Here is a 14,278-nt window from a genome sequence, read left to right as displayed (position 1 = left end):
GCTTTTAAAGACAAATTTATGTTTTCAAACAATTCTCTTGGTTTCATACTCCTTATATTTCTCATATTTTTTTTTTTTTTTTTTTTGGTTTCTGTCTATGCAGAGATACTTATTGAATCTACATTTCTAGTTGGTCTCGTCTTAGGGCTTTAGCCACACACTGAAGGTCTTCCATCTGCCTTAAGCCCAGGATGTGGAGAGAGTGAGCTAAAGGTCTTCATTATTCCAGCCACACAGTGATCTCCTTTTAGTCTTCCCTTTCCATAGATGGGTGATTGTGCCACTATGAAACCTAGAGAATATGCCCATTCTGCCATGTTTCAACCTTCCCTAGTGAACTAACTACCACCAAACATTACAGTTGGAATATGAATGTCACCCGAGGTTTATAGTGTTATCTGGGAAGGTTCGGCAGACTGTGGAAGGTGGTGTTCAGCTAGAGGAAGTCACTGGAGGCAGGTTCTGGGAAAGGCTCTTGACTCTGAAACACATTCTGCTTCCATCTCTGCCTCCTCTTCACCATAAGGTGAACAGGACTGTCCTTTACATGTTCTCAATACCATATCCTACCCAAGTGTGGGAAGCCAACCTTTCATGGACCAAACTTTCGAATCCGAGAGACAAAATAAATTCCTTCCAGTTTGTTACAACTAGGCAAATATAGCTAATCTACTAATCCTTATCAGTTCTGCTTCTTTAACCATTCTTGTACTGAAGGCCTTGCCACACAGTATTTCCAGCCTTCATCAGCACTTCCTAAAAAAGCCCAACTGCTTACCTGCTGTTGAATCTTACTCTACTACCCTTTAGCTAATTTGGCTAAATAACATCTAAATAACTTTTATGAACTGTGCAGAGATATTTCCTGATTATAGTTTTTTTTTCTTCTTAAAATCTTCAGTGTTTTTTTGTAGAAGACAGTATATGGGTTAGCTGGTATATGAAGTTTTCTGTGTTCTAACTTCTGCCATCTCTAACCTTACCTCAGTTATTCTATGTCCTCTTCCCATGTGCTCTACATATTTTACTAAGTTTAGTGCACTGTTAATTTTAAGGCATTAGACAAAATACTTATTGATTTGGGTTTTTTTGTCTCTACTAGAAAATGTATCTCAACTTTTTATTCTTGAACCCTAATGCATTGCTGCCTACAAAATCAGAAAGACTTTACTTACTTAAGAACTGAATACATTAATTAACATAAAGGTATATTTTAAAATAAAATATGCAGCAAGACTAGCTTCAAGCATTTTGAGATAGGAAACATGAATTGTAGTTTTCCTCTGCTTGAGAAAAGAGATACACATTTGTACTAAACGTTTTGATTTCCTCTAAGTGCATAGGTAGATACAAATTTCAGCATGTCTTCATTTTTTAGTTCATCCCATCAGTATAAACTAAAACAGGTGTAAAAAATTATAGGGGTATTTAGTAAATTGAAATTCTGTGAATAAACTTGGATAAACTTCACTATAGTCAAGTCTAGGATCTTAGATAACTTCTATAAAGACAATCATATTGGCAATTTTGACCTCTTATTTATATTTAGGCACTTGAGAAGCCTTATAAATGACAACTAGAACAGCAGGATTTATCTACAATTAATTTTACCTTTGTTTAAGAAAACGAATTTTGTTTCTGAATTGTAGTAATTTTTAGTACACAGATTAGTAGCTAGTTAGATGAATATCAATTGTGTTTCCACATTTGCTAAACACTGAGCTAATCAAGGGAAATGTTTCTTGCACATAGAAGGATAGTTTAGTTAGGAAATGAAATATACTGTTATACTATAATGTATTAAATTCTGTAACAGAAATTCGTTTTGGATAAGACGTCTGTATATAGCTCACTTACCCTCCTTCATTACAAACTCTCAGAGGACAGGGTCCAACATATCTTTATATCTCCTAGTGAGTTACACAAAACAAGTATTTAGAAAGGTACATTATTTCTATCATATATAGTATAATTATAATATAAAAATCTCAACAGAAAGAATATTATCTTGCTATTTTGTTCTTAGGATTATTATTTGAAGTATTTCTACAACTTGGTCTTATTTTAATTTTTTCTAAATTCTTTTTTAGATTTATTTATGTGAATAAACTGTTACTCTCTTCAGACACACCAGAAGTGAGCATTGGACCATATGACAGATGGTTATGAGCCACCATGTGGTTGCTGGGAATTGAACTCAAAACCTCTGGAAGAGCAGCCAGTGCTCTAAACTGCTGAGTCATCTCTCCAGCTCTGTATTTTATTTCTTAATGTCACATAATTTACATCCTGAAGCTATATATCTTATTCTCAAACTTTTGATGTTGGCTGAGAAATAGAACTTTATTGTCTAGTGTTTTATTAATTATTGGTCTTCCAAAGTTATCATAAAAGCTCAGTGTAACTTTGCTCTTACAGTCTCTAACTAGAGATTTACTTCTTTTGCTAAAGAGAATCAGGGATTTCTTGGCCCAATGAGGACTATTCTGATTAAACTAAAATACCAGTGATATTTTCACTGAGCCAGCTTTAGGTCCTTTAATGATCATCTTACCCACATGAAGGGGACAGTACCTATGAATGTTAACATTGCAATTTTGCCGTTACAGGAAGGGCTAAGGTGGAATTTGTTTCCAACCTGCCTTTACTATGTGTTGTCTTTATTTTTGGTGTGAACACTGCAATAAAGTTACTTGCACACAACCAATGCACTATATAAATTAACAGAGACCATTTCTTCTGAGTGAATTCCATCTGCCCCTGAGTTCAGTTTTCAAGGTTTTATTCAACATACCTTGCTATGGCTTCCTTCTTTCCAAATTAGTCTTTAAATAATGTGACTTGTTCTTAGTCTTGTATATAGGTACATGGTTTTAAAAGTCTTCGTGTTAAATAAATTAAAAATAGAGTGTTGGTTTATTTGCTTTTCTGTTTAAACATCATGGCACTTTAGTATTGGATAACTTGCACAAACTAGATTATAGAAAGTGTCATTTACTTACACATTAGAAAGCCTAATTTTCTCTTCATATTAAACAGATTATTGAGGTTGGGCTTTGTGAAGTCTTTGAATTGATCAAGGAAACTCGGTTTTCTCATCCATCCCTGTGTCTAAGGAGCCTTCAAGCCCTGTTGAATGTGCTTCAAGGCCAGCAGCCAGAAGGCCTCCAGTCAGAGCCTCCAGAGGTCCTAGGTAAGAGTTTATGCCTAGAGTGAAGCACGTGAAAGTGAACCGTATCGCCAATGAAGCGCTGCCTGGGTAGACTAGGTACAGGAAAAAGCAGGAATGTAACTTTGCTGTTATTTGCTGTGCTTTATTGGAGATATAGTCTAAAGAGTTATGGTTTGTGCAGAGTTGTTTCTTGTTTGTTGTAACAATAGGAGTCTTTGAAATCCCAGAATAACACCAGAACTCTAAAATCCCCCATGAACTTGAATACCTATGGCCAATAGCAAATATGCCTCTTCTCTACCTGTTCCTCTAGGCCAGTGTTTATCAGCCTGTGGGTCACAGCTCCTTTTTTAGGTTGAACCACCTTTTCACAGGGGTTGCCTAAGACCATTTGAAAACACAAATTTTACATTACAATTCATAACAGTCACAAAATTTTAGTTATAAAGTAGCAATCAAAATAACTATGGTTGTGGGGGTCCCACAGCATGAGGGACTGGGAAGGTTGAACATGAGAGCCACTGCTCTAGAGGACTTAAGACAGTAAGGGGAGGAAAAGAAATAAATGTTACAAACCTCAAACAATACTATTATTTTTAAAGGGAGGACATTTCTTTCTTTGTAGAAATCATAAACAACAACAACAAAAATTATTTTGGGAAGAAAGGGTCTTAGTAAGATTCATTACATAAAGATACTGGCTTTTCTTCAAGTATAAATTTTTTTAGTGTTGCCTGCTTTGCATATTAATAACTTAGGCTTAACATGTAACCATGTAAGTAAGATAGGAATCTTCTGCAATGCGATAGAAATGTAGGTGAAACAGAGGTTTTAGTTGGCTTATTGTTCTTCTCTGATGATAACCATGGGTTATACTGTCAGTCTGGAATTTTCTAGATTGTTTTAAAAATATAAGAAAATGCCTCAAAGCCATAGAGATATGATTCTCAAACATTAGTCTGTATCTAAGTCATCTGTGACCCAGGTAAGGAGTTTTACATTGATATTTTGGAAAGTTTCTGGACTGCAGTAGCTGGTGGCCTGGGAACACTGTTGATTGAATTATTCTGATTCTGTGCTCTCTGTATCTGGCTTCACTTCACTTTTCTTTTGACTTAAATTGTTTTTCTGAAACAAAGCCTTGTCATGTAGCCCAGGCTGGCCTTGAACCTTATTTTTCCTGCCCTGGTTTCCCAAGTACTAGGGTTAATAGATATGTACAACTATGCCCTACCTATCTGAATTTTATTAGACCCACATTTTGAGAACCTAATTATGTGCCAGATCTTTCTTTCTTTGGTCAAATATAGTGATTTAGTTTTTATGTTTAACTTTGTCTTATTGCGGGAGTTTTGTCTGGTTCTTCTTCCCAGACCCATGCTCCCAGAAATAAGACTTAAGTTCAAAATATATTTATGAGTAATTTGGTCATGTAGCTAGGCTCTTATTTGTCTAGATCCTAACTTAATGTGCTAATATACACTCTGCCACGTAATTGCTTAAGTGCTCAGGTACCATGTGTCTGTCTTGGTCACATCTTCCCAGGGGAAATCTCTTGGGCTTGGCAGATCCTTTCTGCCTCCTGGATCTCCCACCTTCTATTCTATTCTTTCCTGTAAGTCATAGGTTTTTTTAATTGACAGGTGACATATTCATACATACACAGGATAGTCTCTCTACAGAGGAGAGATACACTAAAACTTTAAAGACAGTCTATACCCCAGCCCCCAGCACAAGGCACCAAACATAGGTAGTACAGGTTAAGGATTGGTCAGTTTGCTGGTTCATGGTACAGTTGCATCAGTGTATTTTCCCTTATGTTCGTTCTTTACATAAATATTTCTTTTAAAAATGTATCTTGTTCTAAATATTAGCTTTTGAACATGTTTTCATCTAAATATTTTATATCAAAAATTTAATTTTATTAAGTTGCCTATCTTTTTCTTAGAAGTTTTAAATGCCATTATTTTGTTTGTTTGGTATCTTATTTTCAGGGTTTACTTCTGAAGGTTTTTACTTCTGGGATTGTTTTTTTTTTTTTTTTTTTTTTTTTTTGTATTAGGGTTTTACTGTCATTTCACGTTTCAGATTTGTTTAATTAGCTCAAAGCAGTAAATGGTAATTGGGTCCAATAGTGCTAAATTTACATTGATAGTGCCTGGTCTTTTCCCTTTGTTTAATATCATATCCCCATAGCTGCCTTCTCTCAGCAGCTGTTCTCCAGGTCACCCATACACATTTGTATAAATGTTACTGTGAATATACTCTTAGATGGGGAAAATGACTGAGGACAGGTTCTTACCACTAGAATATAACTAGTGCACAGAAGGAAGGCCTTGCAGTCAGGAAGGAAGGGAAGAAGAGGGTGCACATATGTGGAGCTGTCTAGACATGTTTATAAGGTTCATTACAGTGCTAGGGAGTAGGGAAAGTCACTCTCTACTTCACTATGCAAAATAAAAAATATTTTCTAGTAGAAAATATGGAAAGATGGCTCAGTGGTTAAGAGTACAGAGCACAGAGGCCAGAACTTGGTTTCCAAACGTCATATGAGGCCGTTGACAACATCTAGTAATTTCAGTTCCGGAGGATCTGCACTTGTGTGTGCATATCCACATACAGATACTCACACATAAATAAACATCAAATAAATCTTTATCAGTAATTTCTCTTAGGGCTGGTTCACTAGATAGAGATCTTGTCACATAAACCTGAAAAGCCTGAATTAGTTTAACCATTTAAAGAATGAATGTGTTTTAAGCAGATGACTAGAATTTTTATTTGAAAATTCTCTGACTATAAGTAAAAAAAAAAAAATTAATGTTAAATTCTGACCCTCCTTTTTTTGATAAAAAATGCTTTAAAACTTTTATTGTTGTATTACAGCAGTAATGATGCCAAACTTTATATCATGAAGATAAAACATTGCACACAGAGTATGTGTGTTCATGTGCATGAGTGTGTATTACAAAGGAAATACAATTGTATCGTAATTCTTCAAGCTACTTTAGAGCAAAGTAGAAACAGGCATCATACATGCCTGCAGTCCCAGCATCTGGAAGATAAGGCAAGAAAATCACTGAGCTCAAAGTGGCCAGTGCATTTGTTGAAGGTTGTTTTCTTCCAGAGTTCCACCTTTGTTTCTTTGCTGACCCCCTTTTTTGGTAACTCCTTTATCCACTGGTAGTAGATCCCGTGGATCAGGAGGATGGTGGTAAGAGGAAGAATTAATTAGGAAGATGGGGAATGATCCCTCAGTTCTTCTGAATGAACCACAAAATCCTTCCCGTTTTCAGAGGCTTGTGAAGTAGTGATTCTTTCTTCCTTCCTGTTTCTCTTTATCTTTCCGAGGCTTTCTGTGACTTTGATTTGATTTGATTTTTTTTTTAACTTTCTAAGAATTTTCAGTTCTCCTTTCCCTTTCTGCTGAAGAGACACACAGGCAGTATTGAGTCTGTCCTGGGTGGTGTTCAGGTGATTTCTTGAGGTAATAGAACAGTAATCCATTCTTCTTTTCTCCTTTGTCACTACATGGCTTTTGAATAAAAGGAGAGTCTGTTAATCTGCCTGGGTCTCAATTGTATTAGTTATTAAAGAAGAAATTATCCGTCCTCTGTCCTGGGAGAGTTATTTTATATATATGTATAATTATATGCCAACTCTATTTTTGTGAGAGGTTATTTATGAATTATATGAATTATGCTAATTATAAAGTTTTATATTAAAGCTGTAGCATTTTTCTTGTGAGTTTGTACATACACCCAAGGGACCCAGATAGAAGGGCACATTCCTTCTCTTTGAGAGCACAGTGAGTAGTCCTTACTTGAAAAGCTGTGAATTTAAGGATGAGTTTCTTATATAAGCAGCATTAATTTATATGAACTTAAACAAATTTTATTACTTCATTTACAAAAAGTAAAATAAAAAGTAGGGATAGAACTAAATGATCTCTAATCCCTTGTTGTATAAATGTGTTAATTGTGGAATGGTTAACTAGACAAAAACTAGTAAGAACTAATCCTTCTAGGTGCCTTAAATTTATATATAGTGAGCAAGACATAAAAAGTATGTATATTTAGTGCTCTGTAACTCAAATGGATATAATTGAATCTTGTTCTGTCCACAGAGGCTCTCTTCCACCTCCTTTTGGAAATCACTGTGCGGAGCACTGGGGTGAATGACAGCACAGGGCAGTCCCTCACGGCACTCTCCTGTGCTTGCCTCTTTAGCCTGGTGGCTTCCTGGGGAGAAACAGGAAGGACACTTCAGGCCATCTCTGCCATCCTCACCAACAATGGCAGTCACGCTTGCCAAACTATTCAGGTATTCATATTTTTAGCAGTTAAGAAATTTCAAAGATGCTAATTGTACTTTTCTTCAGTCTGTCAATAAAAATTCTCTGCCTTTTCTCATTATACAGGATTTTGTTCTCTCTGTGGTTGATATACAAATAATGTACAGCATTTGATTTAAGCCGTATGTGTGTTTAATTTTGTATCATTAAAGATAACAAATGGATTTTGGCAAAATCTCTAAATATTTAAACTATAATTAATGATTATAATATAAAACGTTGTCATATTAGAAAAAATCAAATAAGAACTCCAGGAAGTGAAAAAGCAAATGATTATAATTTGAAAATTAAAGGCAGGGTTAAATAATGGTAGCATGGTTAAAAGCACAAATAGTTAGCTAAAGATAAAAGAGGAAGGAATTATACAGAATATAACAGAGAAAGAAAATTAAAACCATGTACAGAGAATAAGAAAGCTAGTGTATAATAAATCAGACTATATTAGCATGTTCTGAATTCCATAAAGCAACAATAGATTAGAGTGATACAGAACAAGTCATAGACAAGATTTACAGATGTGAGTGAGGGAATCCTTAAAGAAGTCTAATCTGCCTGAGCTTTACTTCTTTTTCTTTTTAAATTACTCATTGCTCTCCTTCTGGTCCACCCTCCCACTGGTCCTCATTCCATTCCTGCTCTTCCTCTGTCTTCAAGAGGATGTCCCCCGACCCCGCCTCTACCAGGCCTCCCGATTTTCTGAGTCCTTAAGTCTTACAAGGGTTAGATGCATCTTTTCTCACTGAGGCGAGACCAGACAGTCCTTTACTGAATATGTTTTCGGGACCTCAAACTAGCTAGTGTATTCTGCCTGGTTGGTGGCTCAGCATCTGAGATCTCCAGAGTTCAAGATCGTTGAGACTTATGTGGGGTTACCCTCCTCCTCAGTTTCTTCCAGCTTTCTCAAATGCAACCACAGGGGTCAGCAGCATCTATCCATTGGTTGTGTATAAGTATCTGTATCTGAGTCAGTCAGCTGCTGGTTGGGCCTCTCGGAAGACAACCATGCCAGGCTCCTGTCTGTCTGTATGCACACCATAGCATCCGTAATAGTGCTTTCCTTCTTACAGATGAAGTTATAGTTCGTGCCTTTGAAAGCCTGCCAAACATGGATCAGTCTTTATAACTTATTTTGCCAGCAATAATATAAGTATCTGTACTTTGTCTGAATAAAAAGTAAAATGCCTTTTTTATCTTCTCTTTTGAATAGGTGCCAACAATACTAAATTCACTACAGAGAAGTGTACAGGCAGTGTTGGTTGGAAAGATCCAAGTCCAGGACTGGTTTAGCAATGGCATTAAGAAAGCAGCTTTAATGCACAAGTGGCCATTAAAGGAAATATCTGTTGATGAAGATGACCAGTGTCTGCTTCAGAATGATGGATTTTTTCTTTATTTGTTATGCAAGGATGGATTATACAAAATAGGCTCTGGATACAGTGGAACAGTTAGGGTAATATGACTCTTTACAGTTCCTATCATAACAAAAATAGCCATAATTTAGTAATTGATTTTACCCTGGTTCTCGTCCATTTAGTACTGTCTAATTATTATTTTTACTTGAAAATTATAATTCAGATGCATATAATAAATATGTGTATTTTTATTAATTTTATTGTTTAATGATTATTAATCATTTCATAGACAATTTTTTTGTTATTTTACAGGGCCATATATATAATTCTACATCTCGTATCAGAAACAGAAAAGAAAAAAAGTCTTGGTTAGGGTATGCCCAGGTAGGAGAATATCCTCAATAAATGAAATTATCTGCTTATACTTGCTGAATGAATTTCTATAAGAATGTTGTGTTTGTAGCAAAATGACTAGGTAATGGTGCAGAGCAGGAGGGAAAATATAAAGTCAGAACTCATCAGTTGTTTAATTACAAGCTTAGCTCTGTACTTTAATAATGGTGTAACTTAGGACAGATCAGTTTATTTTGTTCTCTATTATTTACATTTAAAGAGGGATTAGAAACACCTTCTTTGGTGTTCTTGTTTAAGCAAGTCTGGGGTTAAGAATCTTAGACAGCCTTGTTCATTAACAAATCTGAATTGAAAATAAATAAGTGACCTGAGACCTAATGAGGGCTTCTTGCCATAAATCCTTGCATGCTAAGTGTAGATTCTCTCCTTAAGTGTAGATTCTAGCAAACACTCTTGGCCTGCCCAGTGAACAGCCACCTGCTAGAGATGCATACAGAAACCCACAAAGAAACAAAACAGTAAGCCCATGGAGCTTCCTGAATTCTGTGGTCTCAGCTGCAACAACACAGTCTGTCTACTTTTACTAGTTCAGCATCCCATACAGTTGCTTTTCCTTTTATGAAGCAAAAGTAAATGAAAGATGGACAGAATGGTTTAAAAACACATAATTCTGTTGTATCTGTCTTTGAGACTAATCCCAGGTTCCCTCTGGAAAGTATAAAGTGGAAAAAATTTTTTTTTCTAAACTTTATGGTTTCTTGAGCTAACAATCTGTTGTCAGTATGAAATGATAAAAGAGGCATTTGAAAGTAGATTGAAAACTAAAATCGTTTTTTTGTCTTCATTACTGTTCAGGCTACTTATAAAGAAAAACATTTGACTGGGGTTTGCTTACTGTTTTAGATAGTCATTGATGGGGAAAGTGGTGACAGGCAGGCAGACATGGTGGTGGAGCAGTAACTGAAAGCTCACATCTTACTCTCAAGTTGTAAGGAAACAGAGGGACAGACAGACAGAGAGAAGTAGAAAAGACAGAAGTGGAGATGGGGGTAAAGGAAAGATGATATAGGAAGGAGCAAGAGAGCTGGAATGGGTTCTTAAAAACCTCAAAACCTAACCCCATGACACACCTCCTCCACACAAGGCTACACCTACTAATCCTTCCCAAACAGTTCCACCAACTGGAGACTAAGCAGTCAAACATATGAGCCTATAGGGGGCCATTTTCATTCAGAGCACCACATATGTGAAGAATCATCCTGCTATATCAATTATTGAAATGTTTTGGAAGTAAAATTTTAATATTAAAGTGATTGTCTTTTAAAACCCAGTGTGCTTTAAATTGTCTCATTAATTTATGCTTAGGCTTTATCCAGGAGATGATATTATAGAAAATGCTTTAGTTTTTGAGTTTGAGTGAGTGTGTGTGTGTTATATAGGGGTGTATGCATGTTGCATGTATGTTTGCAGGCTTGAAGATCACCTTAAATTCTTCTTCAATTGCCTCCATCTGAAGTAGACCCCACGTCTTAAATTTTAATCTTTAACATCCTTTAGATAGCATTATTGATACATCAAGAAAACATAATACAGAAACATATAGCTGCTTTTTCTATTGGTAATGAAACTATATCTTAACACAGTCAACATTGTTTATAACCAGGGTTATTTATTATATCGAGATGTGAATAACCACAGTATGACCGCCATAAGAATAAGCCCTGAAACACTGGAGCAAGATGGTACTGTAATGTTACCAGGTATGTTTTAACTAGTCACATTTTTCTTCACAAGTAGTTTTAAGAAACCTGCATGTTGAGATACTTAAAGATGTAAATGATAATTAGCGAAGAATAGTACTTGCTTACAAATGAATCTTTAAATATTATGACATGTAAACTGTTTTATCTCCTACAGTATGTTAATACACGTGAAGATACTAGGCATCAGAAACAAAGTACAGTGAGGTTTCCTATTTAGTTCCAAATTCATACCCACCCACAGTGTCTAACATCTTTACTCATTAAGACCTCCCAGCCCCCAGTTAGCAGGGTAATGTTATTTTGTTTCTTTTTTCACTAGAACCACACTACTTTTAACTCTTAAATTGCCTTGTACAAGAAACATGGTGGTTATTAGTCAGCTTAACAGTGCCCTAGGGCTTTCCACTGCTTTTAAAGGACTTGAGTGTTAGGCATAGGGTGGTCAAGAAATTGTTCACATTCATCGTGTATGCTTTGTATGAAAGCTCTAACAGAGGCCTCGGCACAGCTCATCTGCCACTGTACACCAGCTGGCTGAGGTCTGAGGCACTAGTTCTCAGGTTTTCTGCAGCACTAGGCAAATGCATAAACATCCTAAAGGTTTAAATTTGCTTATACCATTGATGCTTTCTAAAGCTGGTCACATCAAATCTTCAAGATTTAGTGTGCTTGTTAGTAATCTTTTGGCAAACCGTAAGACTCCTAAGCATTTGATCTGCTGAAGAAGTGAGATTTATTTTTTAGAAAGAGCACATTGAAAAAGAGATCTGTTCTCTGCCTGCTTGTCAAGTTTTTAAATATTCTTATAGCTTCATTAGAAAATGAATTGAAGTTTTCTATTTCTGCATTTCCCCAAAGTAGTATATGGACAGCATCATAAGGCAAATGAGACATTTCATGTCCATGCCAATGACAGAACAGTTCTGGAAAGTGGCAACCTAACAAAATCATTTTGTAGTACCACTTTTCAGATTCTACATTTTTTCCTAAACAAGTCTTGGGCTGTATCATTTGTTTATTAACAACTTTAGAAATATTTTTAAGTGCCAGCATATATTTGTTCTATACAAACGATTTCATTAGGATTATTTTCATACGTCATGTCATATACTTTCATTATATTGCCACTCCCAGTTCTCCTTTCTCTGTATTGTTTTCCTCTTCCACCTTTTACTCATTGAGATTTGTTTGTTTTTCATTCCTCTGTTTTGTTTTGAGACAGCTGTACAGCTGTCACTGTGAAGCTCAGACTGGTCTGGCCTGGCGTGAAATTTGCTGTGTAGACTGCGTTGGCCTTGAACTCACAGAGATCTGAATGTCTTTGTCTCCCAAATGCTGGAATTAAAGACATGTGTCACCACACCCAACTGATTTAAAAAGAATATTTTTAGAAAATATCTATACCTCCATAAAACATATATAAACATATGTAAATAGTTGTAAAAAATGAATCCTATTCTAATTTGGACTTAACCCTTTTAGTTATTACTCTGAATATATTTCCAGGCCTTTGAGTATTTGCAGCATTATTTTAATGTTATAAATTATAATTTATTGATTTATAATATATATAAAATTGAGAGCCTTCTAGTCTATTTTCCAGTTTTTTTCCTTATTTCCTCCCTTCATTCCTCCCTTCTTTCCTCCCTCTTTCCCTCCCTCCCTCCTTTCCTTCCTTCCTTCCTCCCCTTCTTTTCCCTCCCTGATTCTTCCTTTTCCTCCTTCTTCTTTTTTTGGTACAAATATTACAGGGAGAAGATCATTTTATCTTGCACCAGTTATTTTAGGATAATGTCATAGAAGAAAAGTTCATAATTGACAAAATCTGTCCTCCTAAATAGATGAGTACAACAGAGCACAGAAGAGTAACTTTTGTCCTGCTCATTTTATAAGGTTGTAGCTGGAAGGGAAATTAAAAATATCTACCTATAGGTATTTCATTTATTTACCATGATTAAAAATTATTTTCTAATATCTTTATTCAGTTTAAATTCTGCATCATTTAACATAAATGTAAATTTTAACCATACAAGTGTGGCTTTCTGTGTTTCATAAATATGTGCTGTGCTCACAGTGAAGAACAAATCAAACTTTGGGAGGATAGTCCCATATTGTGTGTCTTCCAAGCTTGCAGATGTTGCTTGACATATTCCTGATGCTGCTGTCTTATAATGTTACACACGGATAAAGGACGGATGAAGAGAAGTTGTCAGTGTGATGTGGAAGCAAGTCCTCACCCTCAGGCCCCAGCTCTGAAGTCTGAAGATTCCTGTTGTCATTTGCTCATTTCTTTGGCATGGACTATATTTTCTTCAATAAAACCATTTGCGTTTTCCCTGACAAGGAATACTTCTTCTCTGTAGCTTTTCATCAAGAAGAAAAGTAGTAAACTGTCAGATGTATAGGTGTTACTGAATACCATGTTTAAAATGAACATAAGTTGGTAATTTATTCAGTTTCATACTCTAGCTAGTCTTACGGCTGTTTCAGTGCAGTATGGATGAGTGCCTCTTGATGAATATCATTTTATTCTTTATATTTCAACGTAACTTTCAAATTGTGTTCTTGTGCCATTGCCTCAGAACAGGAGGCCTTTTTGCTTCTCTTGCGCCGCTTCACTCCCTCACCCCTGCATTTATCTGAAATTATAATGAGTTTTTCTTCTTTGCTTTTTAGTTTAAAATCTTACTGCTTAGAGCTTGAGAAGCATCTTTCTTGCGCCTCTTTGTATTCTGTACAGTGGACTAGGAACTCTTTCTTTCGATTTCTCCTCTCTTTGATTACCAAGTCTCTTGGGCTACCAGTGGGCCTTGTCTCCCAGTTTCTATTTCCAGTTTGTGATCCCTGAATCTCTATTTGGTAAGGGTCTGCCTGTGTCTTGCATATTTACAATAAGGAAGTATGCTAGTATGAAGCTCTTGGGTACAGATACAGCTTATTTGGGAGGGCTCCATGGCTGTATTCCAAAACAGAGTTATGTTTTGTTGATTCAGGTTGAAGAGAAATTTCTTTTGTATTGTCATTAATGGAGAGGTTCATCCTAGTTCTCCATGGTTACTGTAGAAAGTGTGTGTGCTCTTAGACTTGCTTGCTGAATACTTGTTTTCCTAAAGGATACAATTTATACAGATGTTGATTTTGCTTGTAGTTTGTGTTATTTAGCAGCAGTCACTAACACATGTTCCAGTGTCCTTCTATGATACTGGTATCCCTTGTCACGATTAGCTTGTGTGCTACTTTGATCGAAGAACTGTTTGATCAAAGTGCACCAGTCTACATAGAT

The 14,278-nt window shown here is 35.9% G+C and overlaps 1 protein-coding gene across 2 annotated transcripts in view; it reads left to right on the top strand.

Annotated features, from left to right (window-relative positions):
• MYCBP2 (MYC binding protein 2) overlaps positions 1–14,278 on the top strand; it is a 200,748-nt gene that overhangs the window by 25,347 nt on the left and 161,123 nt on the right. For both annotated transcript variants that reach the window (XM_080917202.1, XM_080917201.1), the window contains exons 4-8: positions 3,040–3,193; positions 7,299–7,495; positions 8,734–8,976; positions 9,191–9,262; positions 10,896–10,992. In XM_080917202.1, the coding sequence (XP_080773328.1) occupies positions 3,040–3,193; positions 7,299–7,495; positions 8,734–8,976; positions 9,191–9,262; positions 10,896–10,992 (763 nt within the window). The remainder of the gene's footprint in view (positions 1–3,039; positions 3,194–7,298; positions 7,496–8,733; positions 8,977–9,190; positions 9,263–10,895; positions 10,993–14,278) is intronic.

Source organism: Micromys minutus (assembly GCF_963924665.1).
Source record: "Micromys minutus genome assembly, chromosome: 5".
NCBI lineage: Eukaryota > Metazoa > Chordata > Mammalia > Rodentia > Muridae > Micromys > Micromys minutus.
This window is presented reverse-complemented; position numbering and strand designations above follow the sequence as displayed.